Raw genomic sequence first — 17,322 nt, 5'->3', positions numbered from 1 at the left:
CTGGTTTGTGTGAATGAGACTGGGTTTGGGAGGTCCACTGGTGTAGCTGTGTGTGGATACGATGAAGATCCAGGGCTCTTTGTGGACTCCTGTGTGCAGGCGTGTGTGTGTTCCCCCTCCCCAAGACAAAGCCACCCTCCCAAACCCCGCAACGCGGACGCACCAGACGCCGGGGCGAGGAGCTCGGCCTCAAAGGGGGCTCCCAGCTGTATGTAAATGCCGCCATCTGCCGGGCGGCCGAGCCCCTCCCCCTTCGGGCCGCAGCTGGGCTGCCCATTTGGCCTCCGGAAGGTGTGAGGAGCAAATGGGCAGGAAATTCCGTCTTCACATACAGGGACCCGCTCCCCCACCCCAGAAGAATTGCGGGGGGACATCCCGGGCCCTTCAGAAACCCTTTAGTATTCCAGGACCTCAGCAGGAAAAGCCAATTAGGAGCAGATGTCCCAGCCCCTCTGGTCATAATTGCTCCCTGCCAGGCATGGAGCAAAACCCTTGAGATGGGGTAACTTCTTTGTTTCTCCCCCCAAAGTAAAAAACTTTAGTGCTTAGAGGCCAATAATTATAGGGAAAAATACAGGTTCAATTTATATGATTTTTTCCAGAGAAGTAAGACATAGTAACCAACGAAGCACAGCCCAGCAGAGCCAGGCATACAGTAGGCGATTTTTTTTTTTTTTTTTTTTTTTTTTTTTTAGAAGAAGAAGTTTTGCTCTTGTTTGCCCAGACTGGAGTGCAATTGTGCGATCTTGGCTCACTGCAACCTCCACCTCGCGGGTTCAAGCAATTCTGCTGCCTCAGCCTCCAGAGTAGCTGGGATTACAGGCACCCGCCACCACACTCGGCTAATTTTTTATATTTTTAGTAGAGACAGGGTTTCACCATGTTGGCCAGGCTGGTCTCGAACTCCTGACCTTCAAGTGGTCCACCCACCTCAGCTTCCCAAATTGCTGGGATTACAAGCGTGAGCCACTAATCCCTGCCCAGTTAATTTTTTAATGAATGAAGACCAGGCTGGGCACAGCGGCTCACGCCTATAATCCCAGTACTTTCCGAGGCTGAGGCAGGGGACTGCTTGAGGCCAGGAATTTGAGACCAGCCTGGGCAACACAGCAAGACACACTTTTCTACAAAAAAAAAGAAAAAAAAAAAAGGAAGGAGAAGAAGGAGGAGGAAGAGGAGGAGAAGGAGAAGGAGAGGGAGAAGGAGAAGGAGAAGAAGGAGAAAAAACCAGCCTAAAGATTCTGACAACAGTGGCGTTTCAGCAAGGCAGGGCCATGGGTCAGATTGGGCAGAACATCCCAGGCTCCTTCTCCCTGTATTTGTCTTTTCCACTCCCTTTTTTTTTTTTTAATTTATTATTATTTTTTGAGATGGAGTTTTATTCTTTCGCCCAAGCTGGAGTGCAGGGGCTCCATCTCCGCTTACTGCAACCTCCATCTTCCGGTTTCAAGCGATTCTCCTGCCTCAGCCTGCCGAGTAGCTGGGATTACAGGCGCGCGCCACCACGCCTGGCTAATTTTTGTATTTTTAGTAGAGACAGGGTTTCACCATCTTGGCCAGGCTGGTCTTCAACTCCTGACCTCGTGATCCGCCCGCCTCGGCCTCCCAAAGTGCTGGGATTACAGGCGTGACCCAACGTGCCCAGCCCCACTCCCTTCTTTAATTCCTTTTTCACCATTCAGACTTCTCCTCCAGGCAGCACTAGCTAACACTCCCCAGAAGCATCAAGCACCTCCTCTGAGCTCCCACATCCCCCTGTGATTCTTTTATTCTGCCGGACCCCTCTGTCTGTGCCTCCCTCAGCCTTGACCACTCTGGCCTATGAGGTCTTTATTTTTTTTGAGATGGGGTCTCTGTTGCCCAGGTTGCAGTGCAGTGGCATTATCCTAGCTTACTGCAGCCTCGACTTCCCAGGCTTAAATGATCCTCCCACCTCAGCCTCCCAAGTAGCTAGGATTACAGGCATGAGCCACCACACCTGGCTAATTTATTATTTTTGGTAGAGATAGGGTCTCCCTACGTTGCCCAGGCTGAACTCCTGGGCAAAAGCGATCCTCCCACCTCAGTCTTCCAAAGTGCTGAGATTACAGGCATAAGCCTCCATGCCTGGCCCTGTGGGGTTTATCTAAGCACAAATCAGACCATTTCCTTCACCTGCATTAGACTCTTCTATAGCTCCCCAGTGCCTTCTAAATATGTAAGCTTCTAAGGCTGACATTTGAGACCCTCCTTCCACATCCCCCCTGCTCAGACAGGTTATGTGGCCCCAAGGAGTAAAGCCAGAACTTGTAAACCAAAGTCACCTGGAGGCAAATTAGGTCTCATATTGGGTTAGGTGAGGGAATAGGCTTCCCATCACAGAATATATTTTAACAGAATTTGGGCAACCAGCTGTGGAAGGAAGCAAATTCCTGCCCTGGATGATCATCGGGGGGAACAGATTCCAGGTCTGAGATATCTCAGAATGTTTTTTTTTGTTGTTGTTGTTTAGTTTTGGTTTTTGTTTTGTTTTTTTGAGATGGAGTCTCGCTCTGTCACCCAGGCTGCAGTGCAGTGGCTCGATCCCAGCTCACTGCAACCTCTGCCTCCCGGGTTCAAGCAATTCTCATACCTCAGCCTCCCATTTAGCTAGGATTATGGGCGCCCACCACCACGCCTGGCCTGTTTTGTTTTTTTTTTCCCTAGAGATAGAGTCTCACTATGTTACCTAGGCTGGTCTCGAACTCCTGGCCTCAAGTGATGCTCCTGTCTCAGCCTCCTAAAGTGTTGGAATTACAGGTGTGAGCCACTGAGCCTGGCTCTAAAATTTTAAAGATCATAAAAATTGCCAGCCTTTGTGAAGGTTTGTGGCAGGCACGATGGCATTTCATGTGGATTTTCTTTTTTTTTTTTGAGTCGGAGTCTGGCTCTGTCACCCAGGCTGGAGTGCAGTGGCGCAATCTCGGCTCACTGCAAGCTCTGCCTCCTGGGTTCACACCATTCTCCTGCCTCAGCCTCTCCGAGTAGCTGGGACTACAGGCGCCCACCACCACGCCCGGCTAATTTTTTTTGTATTTTTAGTAGAGGTGGGGTTTCACAGTGGTCTTGATCCCCTGACCTCGTGATCCGCCTGCCTCGGCCTCCCAAAGTGCTGGGATTACAAGCGTGAGCCACCACGCCCGGCCTTCATGTGGATTTTCTTGTGGTGTGTGGTGTGTGTGTGTGTGTGTCATGTCGTGTACTTTAAGGGATTTCTGAGCATCTTTCTGGCTATTCACAACTTTTCTTTATATGTTGACTGCAGTCACCATAGAAGGCCATGCTGGCCAGGCGCAGTGGCTCACGCCTGTAATCCCAGTACTTTGGGAGGCTGAGGCGGGCAGATCACTTGAGGTCAGGAGTTCAAGACCAGCCCGGCCAATATGATGAAACCCCATCTCTACTAAAAATACAAAACTTAGCCGGGAATAGTGGCGGGCGCCTGTAGTCCCAGCTACTGGGGAGGCTGAGGCAGAAGAATCGCTTGAATCTGGGAGGTGGAGGTTGCAGTAAGCCAAGATCACACCACTGTACTCCAGCCTGGGCAACCGAGCGAGACTGTCTCAAAAAAAAAAAAAAAAAAAAAAAAAGCCATGCTAAGGTCACATTTAAGCGAAGGCCTAAAAGAGTAAATTGTGTAGACTCTAGGGAAAAACACTTCTGGCAGAGCGAACAGCAATTGCAGAGGCCCTGAGGTAAGCACGAGGCCCTGAGTGTGCCTCAGGTACACTCAGCTATCCCAGGACTTCCCTCCTCACTTCTTCCCATCTCTGCTCAGATGCGCCTTCCCAAGAGGCCTCCCGACCATCCCATCAGGTCTAAACCAGTCCTCGGAATCCCCAGATCACTGCTGCTCCTTGCTATACTTTTTCTGTATGTATTTATTACCCTAGAAAGTTATCTGATCATTTGTCTCCTCCGTGAACATCAGCTCATGACAGCAGGGCTTTGGTTTTTTGTTTTTGTTTTTTTTTTTTGAGACAGTCTCACTTTATCACCTGGGCTGGAGTGCAGTGTTGCGATCTCGGCTCACTGCAACCTCCGCCTCCTGGGTTCAAGCGATTCTCCTGCCTCAGCCTCCGAGTAGCTGGGATTACAGGCGCCCACCACTACGCCCAGCCACTCTTGTATTTTTAGTAGAGGTGGGTTTCACCAAGTTGGCCAGGCTGGTCTCGAACTCCTGACCTCGTGATTCATCCACCTTGGCCTCCCAAAGTGCTGGGATTACAGCCGTGAGCCACCGAGCCCGGCCTGAAACCTCATCTCTCTTAAAAAAAAAAAAAAAAAAAAAATGCAAAAAATTAGCTTGGCATGTTGGTATGTGCCTGTAGTCCCAGTTACTTGGAAGGCTGAGGTGGGAGGATCACGAGGGCCCAGGAGGTCGAGGCTGCAGTGAGTGGTGACAGAGCCACTGCACTCCAGGGTGGGCAAGAGTGAGACACTGTCTCAAAACCAAACAAAAAGCCAGGCACGGTGGCTCACGCCTGTAATCCCAGCACATTGAGAGGCCGAGGCAGGCAGATCACGAGATCAGAAGTTCAAGACCAGCCTGACCAACGGGGTGAAACCCCGTCTCTACTAAAAATACAAAAATTAGGCCGGGCGCAGTGGCTCACACCTGTAATCCCCATACTTTGGAAGTCTGAGGCAGGCAGATCGCCTCAGGTCAGGAGTTCGAGACCAGCCTGGCCAACATGGTGAAACCCTGTCTCTACAAAAAATACAAAAATTAGCTGGGTGTGGTGGCACATGCCTGTAATCCCAGCTACTTGGGAGCCTGAGGCAGGAGAATTGCTTGAACCCAGGAGGTGGAGGGTGCAGTGAGCCAAGTTTGCCCCACTGCACTCCAGCCTGGGCAACAAGTGAGACTCCATCTCAAAAAAAAAAAAAAAAAAAAAAAGCAGAGGTCCCCTCCCTCAGTCCTGCATGCAGACTTCCTCAAGCTGGGAAGGACCAAGGATTTTGGGAAATAACTCCACCGGCTTACAGACAGTGCACCCCAGTACAAAGGGTCATGGTGAAAATTTTAATTCTTCTTTGTAGAGGCCTGTGAGGCTTCAAAAAAAAAAAAAAATCTAGAGTGCAGAGGTTCAGTTTGGTCCACACAGTTCTGAATGCCTATTAATTATCATCACACACACCAGGGAAGGTCATCTTAGAATATTTAATCAGTATTAGCACTAGATGAAGGCTGGAGTAGGAGAGACTGGGACAGTGGGGGGCAATGTGGGGATGGAGGCAGGGCAAGGGAGATAAAGTCAAACTGGTTTTTTGTTTTTTTTTTTTTTGAGACAGAGTTACTCTGTCGCCCAGGCTGGAGTGCAATGGCGTGATCTTGGCTCACTGCAACCTCCGCCTCCCAGGTTTAATAGATTCTCCTGCCTCAGCCTCCCAAGTAGCTGGGATTACAGGCACCCACCACCATGCCTAACTAATTTATTTGTATTTTTTTAGTAGAGACGGGGTTTCACCATGTTGTCCAGGCTGGTCTCGAACTCCTGACCTCAGGTGATCCAGCTGCCTCGGTCTCCCAAAGTGCTGGGATTATAGGGGTGAGCCACCATGCCCAGCTAAGATTTTTTTTTTTTTTTTTTTTTTTTGAGACGGAGTCTCGCTCTGTCGCCCAGGCTGGAGTGCAGTGGTGCAATCTCGGATCACTGCAAGCTCTGCCTCCTGGGTTCACGCCATTCTCCTGCCTCAGCCTCTCCGAGTAGCTGGGACTACAGGCACCCGCCACCACACCCAGCTAATTTTTTGTATTTTTAGTAGAGACAGGGTTTCACCGTGGTCTCAATCTCCTGACCTCGTAATCCGCCCGCCTTGGCCTCCCAAAGTGCTGGGATTACAAGCGTGAGCCACCGCGCCCGGCCCAGCTAAGATATTTCAATCTGTGAATAACCCATATGGCCTGGTAACAGCAAGCACCTGGGAATATATACATATAACCCGCGTACAGACTGTCCCGTTCACTCCTCACAACCACTCTGCTAACGTACTACCATTACCCCATATTAGAGATAAGGAAACTGAGGCAGAGGTGCCTTGCCTAAGGTTTACACAGTTACCATTTGAGTGCCTACATGGGAGTGCTTCATTTGGTCCCCAAAGCTAGCCTATGAGACAAGAACTTTTTTTTTTTTTTTTCCCCCAAGGGACAGGGTCTTCCCATGTTGCCCAGGCTGCTCTCCAACTCCTGGCCTCAGGCGATCCTCCCACCTCAGCCTCCTGAAGTGTTGCGATAACACATATGAGCCACTGTGCCTGCCCAGTTATTATTTTATAAATGTAGAAACCGAGGCACTGCGAGGTAAAGTAACTTGCACAGGATCACAAGCCAGCTGAGAAGTGGCAGAGCTTGGATTTGAACTTACACGATCTGGAACTCATACTCTTAATACACAGTGGCACTGACGATACAGGAGACACATGTGGCTATTTAATTAAAAGTAGCTGGGCAGAGTGGCTCACTCCTGTAATCCCAGCACTTGCGGAGGCCAAGGCAGGAAGATTGTTTGAGCCCAAGAGTTCAACTGTGCTCCAGCCTGGGTGACAGAGCGAGACCCTGTCTCTGAAAAAAAAAAACTTAAGTTTTTTGGGTTTTTTTTTTTTTTTGAGACAGGGTCTTGCTCTGTCGCCCAGGCTAGAATGTAGTGGCACAATCACAGCTCATCACAGGCATGCACAACCTCCTGTACTCAAGGGATTCCTCCCACCTCAGCCTCTCACATAGCTGGGACTACAGGTGCACACAACCTTGCTGGGCTCATTATTTTGTATTTTTTTTTAAAGACAGGATTTCACCATGTTGCCCAGGCTGGTCTCCTACTCCTGGATTCAAGCAATTCTCCTGCCTCAGCCTCCCGAGTAGCTGGGATTACAGGCATGCTCCACCACGCCCGGCTAATTTTGTATTTTTAGTAGAGACGGGGTTTCTCCATGTTGAGGCTGGTCTCGAACTCCTGACCTCAGGTGATCCGCCCGCCTCAGCCTCCCAAAGTGCTGGGATTACAGGCGTGAGGCACCGCGCCTGGCTAGGAGCCAACATTTTAAAATCGAGAGATTTAATATAAAAACCCCTATTTTAGCTGGGCACGGTAGCTCACACCTATAATCCTAGCGCTTTGGGAGGCCAAAGCAGAACACTGCTTGAGACTAGGAGTTTGAGACCAGCTTGGGCAGCAAGACCCCATCTCTACAAAAAAAAAAATTTGTTTAAATTAGCTGGGTATGGTAGCACGCACCTGTAGTCCCCAAGAGGGTACTGAGGAGGCTGAGGCAGGAGGGTCACTTGGAGATCACTTGAGCCCAGGGGGTCAAGGCTGTAGTGAGCTAAGATCACATCACTGCACTCCAGCCTGGGCAACAGTGAGACCCTGTCTCAAAAAAAAAAAAAAAAAAAAATTCCCAAGTTCTTGCTTCTTTTGAACAACTGGCGTGTCAAGCAACTCCAGGCCCCCTTTACCCCAGGGCCACACTGGCTGGAGCCAACCAGCAGCTGGCCTGTTGAGAGGGGTGATCTCTGGTCCACCAGAGCCCCACTGGGCCCACAACACATTCTCTCCACAGTAGCCTGGCAGCTACCTGTCTTTAAAGCCAAGTGCCATCCTCTCTTCCCTTCTCCACAAATGGGGAGTCTGTGGTCAGAGGGAGATGTATTTTTTACAGATCACACAACACACAGGAAGACACAGCGAGGGTTTTTAGATTCCGAGACCAGGGTGAAAAATCCGCTCTGATCCAACAAAGCACCCCCACTGTGCTTGGCAGCCGATCAGCCACTGTGGGATGATGACCCAAGAGTCCCAGACCTCACCCCGATGCCCCCATCTGGAGACTCTCGGGACACAGCAGGTGTGGCGTCTGGGATGTACTTTATTGGACAAGTGGTGGCCCAAGTCTTGATCTGGAAGCACTGGGGCCCTGGACCCAGGCACTGAGTTTGAGGAGGCCCAGAGTTCAGGGCTGTTTGGAGCGAGGCCACAAGCGGCTGGTGAGGGAGCCGAGGAAGAGGTTCTGCTTGTTGGACTTGGAGAGCTCGGCCAGGCGCTGCTGCTCCTCCTGGGGTTGGGGGACAGATGGAGGAGAGGGTGGACAGAGGCTCCTCCTAGATGCCCAGGTCCCCAGGCCTCAGCCCAGGGACCACCTTTCCTTCTGACTTCTGCCAAGTCCAGACCCCTTTCCCCAAACCATGGGGCCCCCAGTCCAGACACAAGGACCCCAGTCCCCCCACCCCAGACACTAGGAAGAGCCAGCTATGAGCCGCAGGAGCCTAGGCTTCAATGTTTGGGGGACGACAGACTCCAATACTAGGCACTCGAGGTATTCAGGCCTGAACTGCAGTAGGTTCTCAGGCCCCAGACTGTCATAATCTCCTTCCCCAGATCCCAGGGACCCCTCCCCTGAGCCTGAGATCCTATCCCAGACCCTGTTACCCCAAGGTGTATGCTGGTGAGATCCCAGGTCCAAATCCCATGGCCTTCCTCACCAGACTGCATCATCCTGCCCCTGGGCCCCCTGAGCCCCATGACCCCTGTCTGGATGCAGGGGTAGGGGGTTCCCTGGGGGGGTCCCCAGGCCCAAATCTCTAGGGACTTGTTCTCTGGGCACTCAGGGGCTCCCAACTCTAGGAACCTAACCTAGAATCTGGTGAACCTTAGCCTAGACCCCTGGGAATCTTACCCAGACGCGATCCATACTCAGTCCCACTTCCAAATTACCAGGGTTCCACCAAGACTATCACAACTCTCCCCACAGCCTTGGGCCACGTCCCCAGGGAGCCTCTTTCCAGACCTGATCTAAAACCCACAGTCCACCTCCACAAGCTGCCCCCAGACCTACTCAAGACCATCAAGGGCAACCCCTCTCCCAGTCCAAGCTCAAATCCTCTCCTGTCTCCTGTTCTCAGAGCAGGCTGCAGAAACAATGCATCCCCTCATTCTGGCAGCCCTACAGGACAGACTATGTTATATCCCCCTGGTTACAGAGACTGAGGCAGAGAGGAGGTATCTGCTTAGGGTCACACAGCCAAGCCAGGAGTGTGGAGATGGACTGCCCCGGGCTCCTCCTTCAGGAGCCTCAGAGCCGATCCTCCACTCTGGGCATCTAAGCACCGACCTGCTCTAGCCGGCTTTGCCGCTGTTTGAAAGCCGCCAGCGGGTCATCCTCCAGGGCGTAGTGCTCCAGCACGGTTCGCACGTCCTCCACACCATTCAGTGCAATGGCTGTGGGCACAACAGGGGGTGGTCAGCCAGGCTTCTAAAGGCCAGAGGGAGGCAGGGCCCATGAGGGGAACGTCCCACACTGGGGCAGGGGGGTGGTCAGTGCTACCTGGAATGCTTCTAAACGCTCTGAAAGGGCTTCCCTGAACATCCCCAAGTATCCCCCAAACATTCCATGAACATCCTAAGAAGCTCCTAAAGACTCCAAGGTGCTCAGGCACCTCTTGCACCTCAGTTGCCCAGCCATGAATCATGCATTTATTCTTCCTCTTCAGAGTCAGGGGCTCTGGGGTCAGAGGCCAAGGGATCAGGGGTCAGCCTTACTCTTGAGGAAGGCAGACAGATCCAACAAGACCCGGTCATCAGAGTTGCCGTCCCAGGGCCGCAGGGCGACACCGTTATAGGGCTGCAGGCGGAAGGCTTCCTTCTTGCAGTCCACGACTACTACGCGAGCTGGGTCCCGATTCAGACATGAAATATCCTGGAAGTGAGTGACAGATCAGGTCAACATCTGTGCCCAACTCTCCCTCCATCAAGAAGACCCAAAACACACAAAACATACATACACAGCATCACACATACTGGGATCACAATGGCAGGGCCTCTCAAAGACCGGCTTTTGATGATGGCATCGACTCCCAGAGAGGGCCAGCCATGGTGGCTCACGCCTGTAATCCCAGCACTTTGGGAGGCAGAGGCAGGTGGATCACCTGAGGCCAGGAGTTCAAGACCAGCCTGGCCAAAATGGTGAAACCCCGTATCTACTAAATACAAAAAATGGCCGGGTGCGGTGGCTCACACCCGTAATCCCAGAATTTTGGGAGGCCAAGGTGGGCAGATTGCCTGAGCTCAGGAGTTCAAAACCAGCCTGGGCAACAGGGCGAAACTCTGTCTCTACTAAAAACACAAAAAATTAGCTGGGCGTGGTGGTGTGTGCCTGTAGTCCCAGCTACTCGGGAGGCTGAGGAAAGAGAATTGCTTGAACCTGGGTTGGGGAGGTTGCAGTGAGCCAAGATCGAGTCACTGCACTCCAGCCTAGGCAACAGAGGGAGACTCCATCTCACAAAATAAATAAATAGATAAAAATAAAAATAAAAATTAGCCAGACATGGTAGTGTGCACCTATAGGCCCAGCTACTCGGGAGGCTGAGGTGGGAGGATCGCTTGAGCCCAGAAGGTTGAGACTGCAGTAAGCCATGTTCACACGACTGCACTCCAGCCTGGGTGACAGAGCAAAACCCTATCTCAGAAACAAAAAACAAAACAACCCCCAGGATATTGGGAAGCTAATCACATAGACTCCTAGACCCAGGGCCTAGCACACAGAGAGGCGATTAGGAAGTTCCCTGGAGAGGGAGGCGGCCATGCTCCTGTTTAACCCCTGCCCAGGTGACTATGGTATGTTGCAGGTTTAAGAACCTCTCACTCAAGTAAGCAGGTACAGACAGATCTGCAGCCATATCCAGGGAACCACACAGACAGGCATCCAGGCACAGACCCTTCAAGACCCTCAATCACAGCCCATGTATTTTGGAATTTCCAAGAACAACACAGACCCCCCTAACCCGACAGGACACAGACAGAAACCCAACAGACACATAGATACTCGGAGCCAGATCCACAAAGAGGCCCATTCACAGATCCAGACTCCTGAATATATCACTGGCCACAGTAACAGACTCCAGGTCAAACAAACTCCAACAGTCTCATATGTACAATTATAAGCAAACCTTCCCAGAAACACTAAGTTACAGACACAGCAAGATAAAACCAGCTTCTAAATGGTACATCCTTACCACTCACCCCCAACTGTCTTCTTTAGAGAGACCCCATTTCCCCCCACTCCCACACCCAGATTCCAGGGAACAAAGAAGGGTGCAGATGTCTGGCCAAGGCTAGAGGCAGGCATGTGCCTGCCAGCAGGAATCGAATCTGGGCAGAAACATTAGCCAGGTGAGGCTAGGGTCAGAGCTGGGCCCTCCTTCCCTCAGGTGGTGCCAACCCCACCAAATCCCAGAGGCCCACCCGTGAACCCACGGCACCTTAACATGGTGTCCATCCATGTATCTCGTGGCGTCCCGGAATAGGCGGTAGGAGATGAAGCCGTGGGGGTCCACACTATCAATGAGTGGAAACGCAGTCTGGGGGTGGGAAGGGAGCGAGAAAAGGTCAGGCTGAGCCCTAGTCCTCCAGATCTCTACGCCTCCCGCCACACCAACATTCCCTCCCCTGCCCCAGAGCCTCACCATGCCAGTCTCTGACGTAAAGATGACAATTTCATATAAAGGGGCAAGCTGCTGGAACAAGGTCTCGATGCCTGGGCGCTTCTTAAACCTCCAGCCAGTGGCCAGCTGGGAAGACAGTGAGGACAGTGAAACACCAAGACCCAGAGGCCCTCAGAGTCCCCAAGAGGACAAAGATCCAGCCTGGGGGATTCCCAGAACAGAGTTCTCTCCCTCTGTCTTTGTGGCTCTTGGAGGTCAAGAAGTACATGGGCTGTGACTGAGGGTCTGGCTCCTTTGTGGCACTTATAGCGTGCCTGGACACACCTACACCACCCTACAGAGTGGATGTTAGCATGACTGCCTTCTCCCAGCTGAAGAAAGCGAGGCAATGACAGGTGACATCTCCTCCCCAAGATCACATAGCACAGCCAGGGCTGAAAGTCCACCTCATCACAACCCCACTGCCCAGGTCTATCCCCAACCCGCTGCCTTTCCCGGGACACACCGACCACTCAGGATGCAAGAGGACGCCGGTGAGCTCCAAAACGAGCGTGTAGGGTGGCTGGTAGTACGGCTCCTGCAGAGGGTCTGGGAGAAGGCAAGGGCTGGTGGGCTCGATGATCATCTGTGGGAGAGGGACAGGATGGGGGCGCTCAGACAAGGAGGCCAGGGCTGGAGACATGGGGACTGAACCCAGGGCTTCTGCTCACCTGTCTATAATCTTTGAAATATTTGTATGTCCGGCGCAACTGCTGTACCAGAATTGGATCTAGGAGAACACCAGGCACAAAGAGATTCCACAATAAGCTGCTGCTCAACCTCCCAGACAAACCAGGGGTTTCTTATCTACCAGATACAAACAGGTCTGCATACCTACCTGGTTTGAACCAACTCATTTCTAGGTCCAAAGATAGAAGGCAATGGCATACCGCCAGATAGGAACATAGATTTATTTACCTGCCCTATTTTAAGCTGATACTTATATCCACATACTACCCCAGGTATGAAACAGAATGCTTATTACATTGGCCCACTTAAAACCCACATACAAGGCCGGGCGTGGTGGCTCACGCCTGTAGTCCCAGCACTTTGGGAGGCCGAGGCAGACGGATCACAAGGTCAGATCAAGACCATCCTGGCCAACATGGTGAAATCCTGTCGCTACTAAAATATTAAAAAAAAAAAAAAAAAAAAAAATTAGCCAGGCATGGTGGCATGTGCCTGTAGTTCCAGCTACTTGGGAGGCTGAGGCAAAAGAATCACTTGAACCTGGGAGGTGGAGGTTGCAGCGAGCCGAGATTGCACCACTGCACTCCAGCCTGGCAACAGAGTAAGTCTCTGTCTCAAAAAAAAAACAAAAAACAAAAAACCCACATACATATAAATCTGCTGACATTACACCAGTGTATACATACTTTTTTAATAGAGACAGGGTCTTGCTCTGTTGACCGGGCTGGTCTTGAACTCCCGGGCTCAAGTGATCCTCCCGCCTTGGCCTCCCAAAGTGTTGGGATTACAGGCGTGAGCCACCACACCTAATTTATGCCAGTGTATTTTGCCCACTTTGAATCACTAGGCTTCCAGATCTGCCCACTTTAATCCAGTGTGCTGAATCTAAATCACAATGAATATATAAACACGTCTCTATACCATAAAACAGTGGTTCAGAACTAGGAATAATTTTGTCTATCTGCCTACCCCTGGGAAAATGGCGATGCCGGGAGATATAATTGATTATCGCAATACTGGCATCTAGTAGGCAGATGCCCAGGATGCTGCAAAAATCCTTCAATGCACAGGGCAGTCCTCTATAAGAATTATCTGGTCCAAAGTGTCAATAGGGCCAAGGGTGAAAAACCCTGGTTTAAGTGAATATATTGACTCCAGTTTACTTTCTCATTTTAACTTACTTTTTTTTAGAGGTGGAGACTCACTCTGTCGTCCAGGCTAGAGTGCAGTGGCGGCCTCACAGCTCACTGCAGCCTGTAACTCCCAGGCTCAAGTGATCCTCCCACCTCAGCCTCCTGAGTAGCTGGGACCACAGGCACAGGCCACCACTCCCGACTAATGAATCCAGTATAAAACAGTAAACTTATATGGCTACCTACTTTAATACAGTATTTTTAGTGCAATACATGGGCCTGCCTCTTAAAAAAAAACACAATATATTGGGCCGGGAGTGGTGGCTCATGCCTGTAATCCCAGCACCTTGGGAGGCTGAGGCGAGTGACCACCTGAGGTCAGGAGTTCGAGACCAGCCTGACCAACATGGTGAAACCCTGTCTCTACTAAAACTATAAAAATTAGCTGAGTGTGGTGGTGTATGCCTGTACTCCCAGCTACTCGGGAGGCTGAGGCACGAGAAATGCTTGAACCCAGGAGGTGGACGTTGCAGTGAGCCAAAATTGCATCACTGCACTCCAGCCTGGGCAACAACAGAGCAAGACTATGTCTCAAAAAAAAAAAAAAAAACCACTCACAATATGAAAACCAGTTAGGCTAGTAAACATATACACTTTAAAACTGCAGATTTACCTGCCCAATTTAAATCAGCATATTGATTTGTTGAAGCCAGCATGATTCTACAACTGCCCAGTTTGAAACAATCAATGTATTAACATGACTGTTTGCAAACATCCCCCAGCATAAACAGGCGGCTTTCTGGACCCACCAATTTCATTTTTCTCCTAGGAAGAGCCAGATGTGACAGGATTGACAACTACTCTCTACTATCCAATTTGTCATATACTTCACCACCAGAAGCTGGTTAACCAGAAGGGGAGAGAGGAAGGCGGTATTGTTTTGAAAATGAGCCTAATGGGGTAGGGGCTTGAGGGGGATGGGGAAGGAGTTGGGAACTGCAGATGCTTGGTTTAAGGCACAGGAACCCATGTGTCTGGAGATAGGCCACCCTGTGTCCCCAAGCCCTACCACCCAAGGCTCCCCTCCCCCATCTGTCTCTGACCATCTGCTCAGGGCCGAGGGGCCAGGGAAGTGGGCTTGGGCTTTGTAATGTCCCTCTCCACAAAGCCATCCAGCTGCTGGCTCCCCCACCTCCCCAGTGGAAAGGAGGAGGGGCCGGAGACACCAGATGGGGAGAGAGACATCCTTACAAATGACAGAGTTGAGAGGGTCAGGGACTCCAGAATCTGTGCTTGTTTACTCACCATTGTCGAACTCATCAGGAATCTGGGAAGTAGAGAGAAAAATGGAAGGTTTAGGATGTCAGAGGCAGAACCCCATCACATACAGAAAAGGAATCTCCAGGACCCCAAGAGGAATAGGCAAAGGTCACTGGGAAAGAAAGTCTCACTCCAGACCAGCAATGTGCCTGAACAGACCAAAGGGGACCCCTCTCACCCACAGACTAGGACTCCTGGCAAGGCCTCGGTCTCTTTCCCCCTCACCTTGGCACCATTTTCGTCCACCGGGTTGTTTCCTGCAAGGGAGACCAGGATGAATATGAGGAATTGGGGCCCAGTCCCCTGGGTCCTGAGGGAGGAGTGGGATAAGGGGCCTGGACTCCTGGATCTGAGGAAAGAGTTAGAGGCAGAGCCTCCTGGATTCAAGCCCAGAGGAGGCTGGGAGCCAAGATTCCCGGGTCTTTGAGAGAAATGGGGCTGGGCTGGGTCTCTTGGGTCTGTGGAATCTTTTTTTTTTTTTTTTGAGACGTAGTCTCGCTCTGTCTCCCAGGCTGGAGTGCAGTGGCACGATCTCGGCTCACTGCAAGCTCCGCCTCCCGGGTTCACGCCATTCTCCTGCCTCAGCCTCCTGAGTAGATGGGACTACAGGCGCCCACCACCACGCCCGGCTAATTTGTTTTCTATTTTTAGTAGAGATGGGGTTTCACCACGTTAGCCAGGATGGTCTCAATCTCCTGACCTTGTGATCCACCCGCCTCGGCCTCCCAAAGTGCTGGGATTACAGGCGTGAGCCACCGTGCCCGGCCGGGTCTGTGGGATTTAAAGTAACTAGTGGGAAGGCTGGATTTTTGGCTGCTGAGGAAAGACAAAGTTTAGGAAGCTGATTCAGGCATTCAGGCCTATCCTTCCCCATCTTCCCCTCTTTCCTGTATCCTGGCACAGGAACCAACTAGAAAGACTAGAACCTTAAGGAGTGGAAGGGAGAAGAAAGAAGACTTCCCTGGTTTTCAAGGTAGGTGTTCTATTTGGCTTTCCTATTGAGGAAGGAGCCAGGGAATGAAGATGAGAGACGCTGGTAGTGGGTAAGAGTGGGAGGTTCCACAGTGGACTAGAGAAGCCAAGGAACAAAATTGGGGGACAGGGATATGTTCCTCACCAAAGATATAGACGACGCTCACAGTCCCACCAGCTCCAAGCAGCCCAGCAAGCCAGAGCGCAACTTTTTTGGCATAGCTGGGACCCTGTGAGCCCGGCTGCTGCTGTGGCCCTTGTGCCTTAGTGCTCCCGCGGTTCCCGATCTCTGCGGCCTGCAGTTGAGAAAGGGGAGGTCAGCCAAGAGAGAAGAGAGGTCAGGATGGTCCCAACCCTCCAGTCCAAGAAGAATCAAGTTCAGGAGCCAAGAGGCAGACACCCACAGAGCCCTGGACATCTGTGTCCCTGGAGGAGCAGTCAGGAAGTGGGGCCGCTCAGAGGGTCAAAACCAGACTGTCCGGCACCAGGATGCCAGGAGTTTTAAAAGCTAACAGGCCAGATGCACAGGATCTTGAAGGCAACAGGACTGGAGGGTCTGCAGCCCAGAAAAGCAAAGCACGGAGAATAAGGGATGGGAGGGCCTAAACACTGGGATGAGAGGGACCGGAGGGCACAAGCGGTGGGGGAAGGGGGACAGACAGGACCGGGAGTTACGACATCCGGCTGCTTGGGGCTAAAGGTAGCAGAGTTATAGGGTAAGGGATGGGAGCGGAGGCGGGGAAGGGCAATCACTTGTCTGGGGCTTGGGGAACTAAGGCACAGAAGTGATATACTTGGAGGTCAGAATGGCTGGGTCTCTGTCAACATGGAGGCAAGTCGAATTGGAAACCCAAACGTCTACCTCACCACCACCAACGCCACAGAGAAAATAACTCCCATGGCCAGACTGGGACTCGAGCGTCCCAGACTCCTCCTGCTCAAGTATCAGCTGACTGGTCACTGAAATTGGGAACGGTAACCCCCTCCTCCTCCGGCACCCACGTGGGTGGGAGGTGGGGTCTAAGGACACACCGGGATTCCCAGCCTTCAGCCTAGGGGAGCAAGTGTTGTCCACCCAGGAGGCTGGGAAGGGCCCCGAAATGCAAGCGGCGTTTCATTCAGCACCCTGAGGTGAGGCGTCCCGGAACCCCCAAGGGGCGGCGATATGTCCGTAACTCCAGGGAAGGGACCCCACATTCAGAGCGCCACTCTCGTTCCGCTCACCTGATCTGGGGCCCGGGGGGGTGGCGTCGCCAACCTCGTGCACAGTCCCCGCGAGCCAAGCCGGAGCCCGCTCCACAAGCGCGACACCACCGGTGCCGAGGCCGCCATCTTGCGCTGACGCCACGCGGCCCCGCCCATTCGCTCCCTCTTCGCCCGCCTGTGGCTGGAGCTACAGCCAATGGAAGCGCGGGGGAGGGGCGGGCGGACGGAAGCCCGAGAGAGACCAAAGACATCGGGCGGATTGCCGCAGGCGCGTTTGCCTCTGACCAGTCTCCTGGCTGGCCCTGGGGGCGCCAACTGGGATCCAAAGTCATCTGGACCACGCCCCCCTTGGGCCTTGCAGAGCGCCACCGCCCCTGCAAAGGACGCAGCGAAGGAAGGGATCACACTTATCGCCCAGAGGTAAAGCTGAGGCCATAATGAAGGGAGTCAGTGGCTGCCTGATTTGCCAAAAAAAAAAAATAGTCACGAGTCAGGTCGCTT

General features: G+C 52.1%; 1 protein-coding gene across 2 annotated transcripts; it reads right to left on the bottom strand.

The window, feature by feature from the left end:
- Positions 1-7,653: 7,653 nt before the first annotated feature.
- Positions 7,654-17,322, bottom strand: TIMM50 (translocase of inner mitochondrial membrane 50). Of its 2 annotated transcripts, XM_030797432.1 has the most exons (11): positions 16,840-17,322; positions 15,761-15,911; positions 14,869-14,900; positions 14,629-14,650; positions 12,172-12,230; positions 11,967-12,086; positions 11,483-11,587; positions 11,279-11,377; positions 9,561-9,717; positions 9,133-9,239; positions 7,703-8,076 (listed from the first exon to the last, which is right to left on the bottom strand). In XM_030797432.1, the coding sequence occupies exons 1-11, from the start codon at positions 16,975-16,977 to the stop codon at positions 7,975-7,977; spliced, it is 1,092 nt and encodes a 363-aa protein (XP_030653292.1). In that variant the 5' UTR covers positions 16,978-17,322; the 3' UTR covers positions 7,703-7,974. The 2 variants fall into 2 exon arrangements, with proteins under 2 accessions (XP_030653293.1, XP_030653292.1); XM_030797433.1 differs by lacking the exon at positions 11,483-11,587 and having other exon boundaries at positions 7,654-8,076; positions 16,840-16,981.

The sequence above is a fragment of the Nomascus leucogenys genome, chromosome 17 (assembly GCF_006542625.1).
Source record: "Nomascus leucogenys isolate Asia chromosome 17, Asia_NLE_v1, whole genome shotgun sequence".
Lineage (NCBI taxonomy): Eukaryota > Metazoa > Chordata > Mammalia > Primates > Hylobatidae > Nomascus > Nomascus leucogenys.
This window is presented reverse-complemented; position numbering and strand designations above follow the sequence as displayed.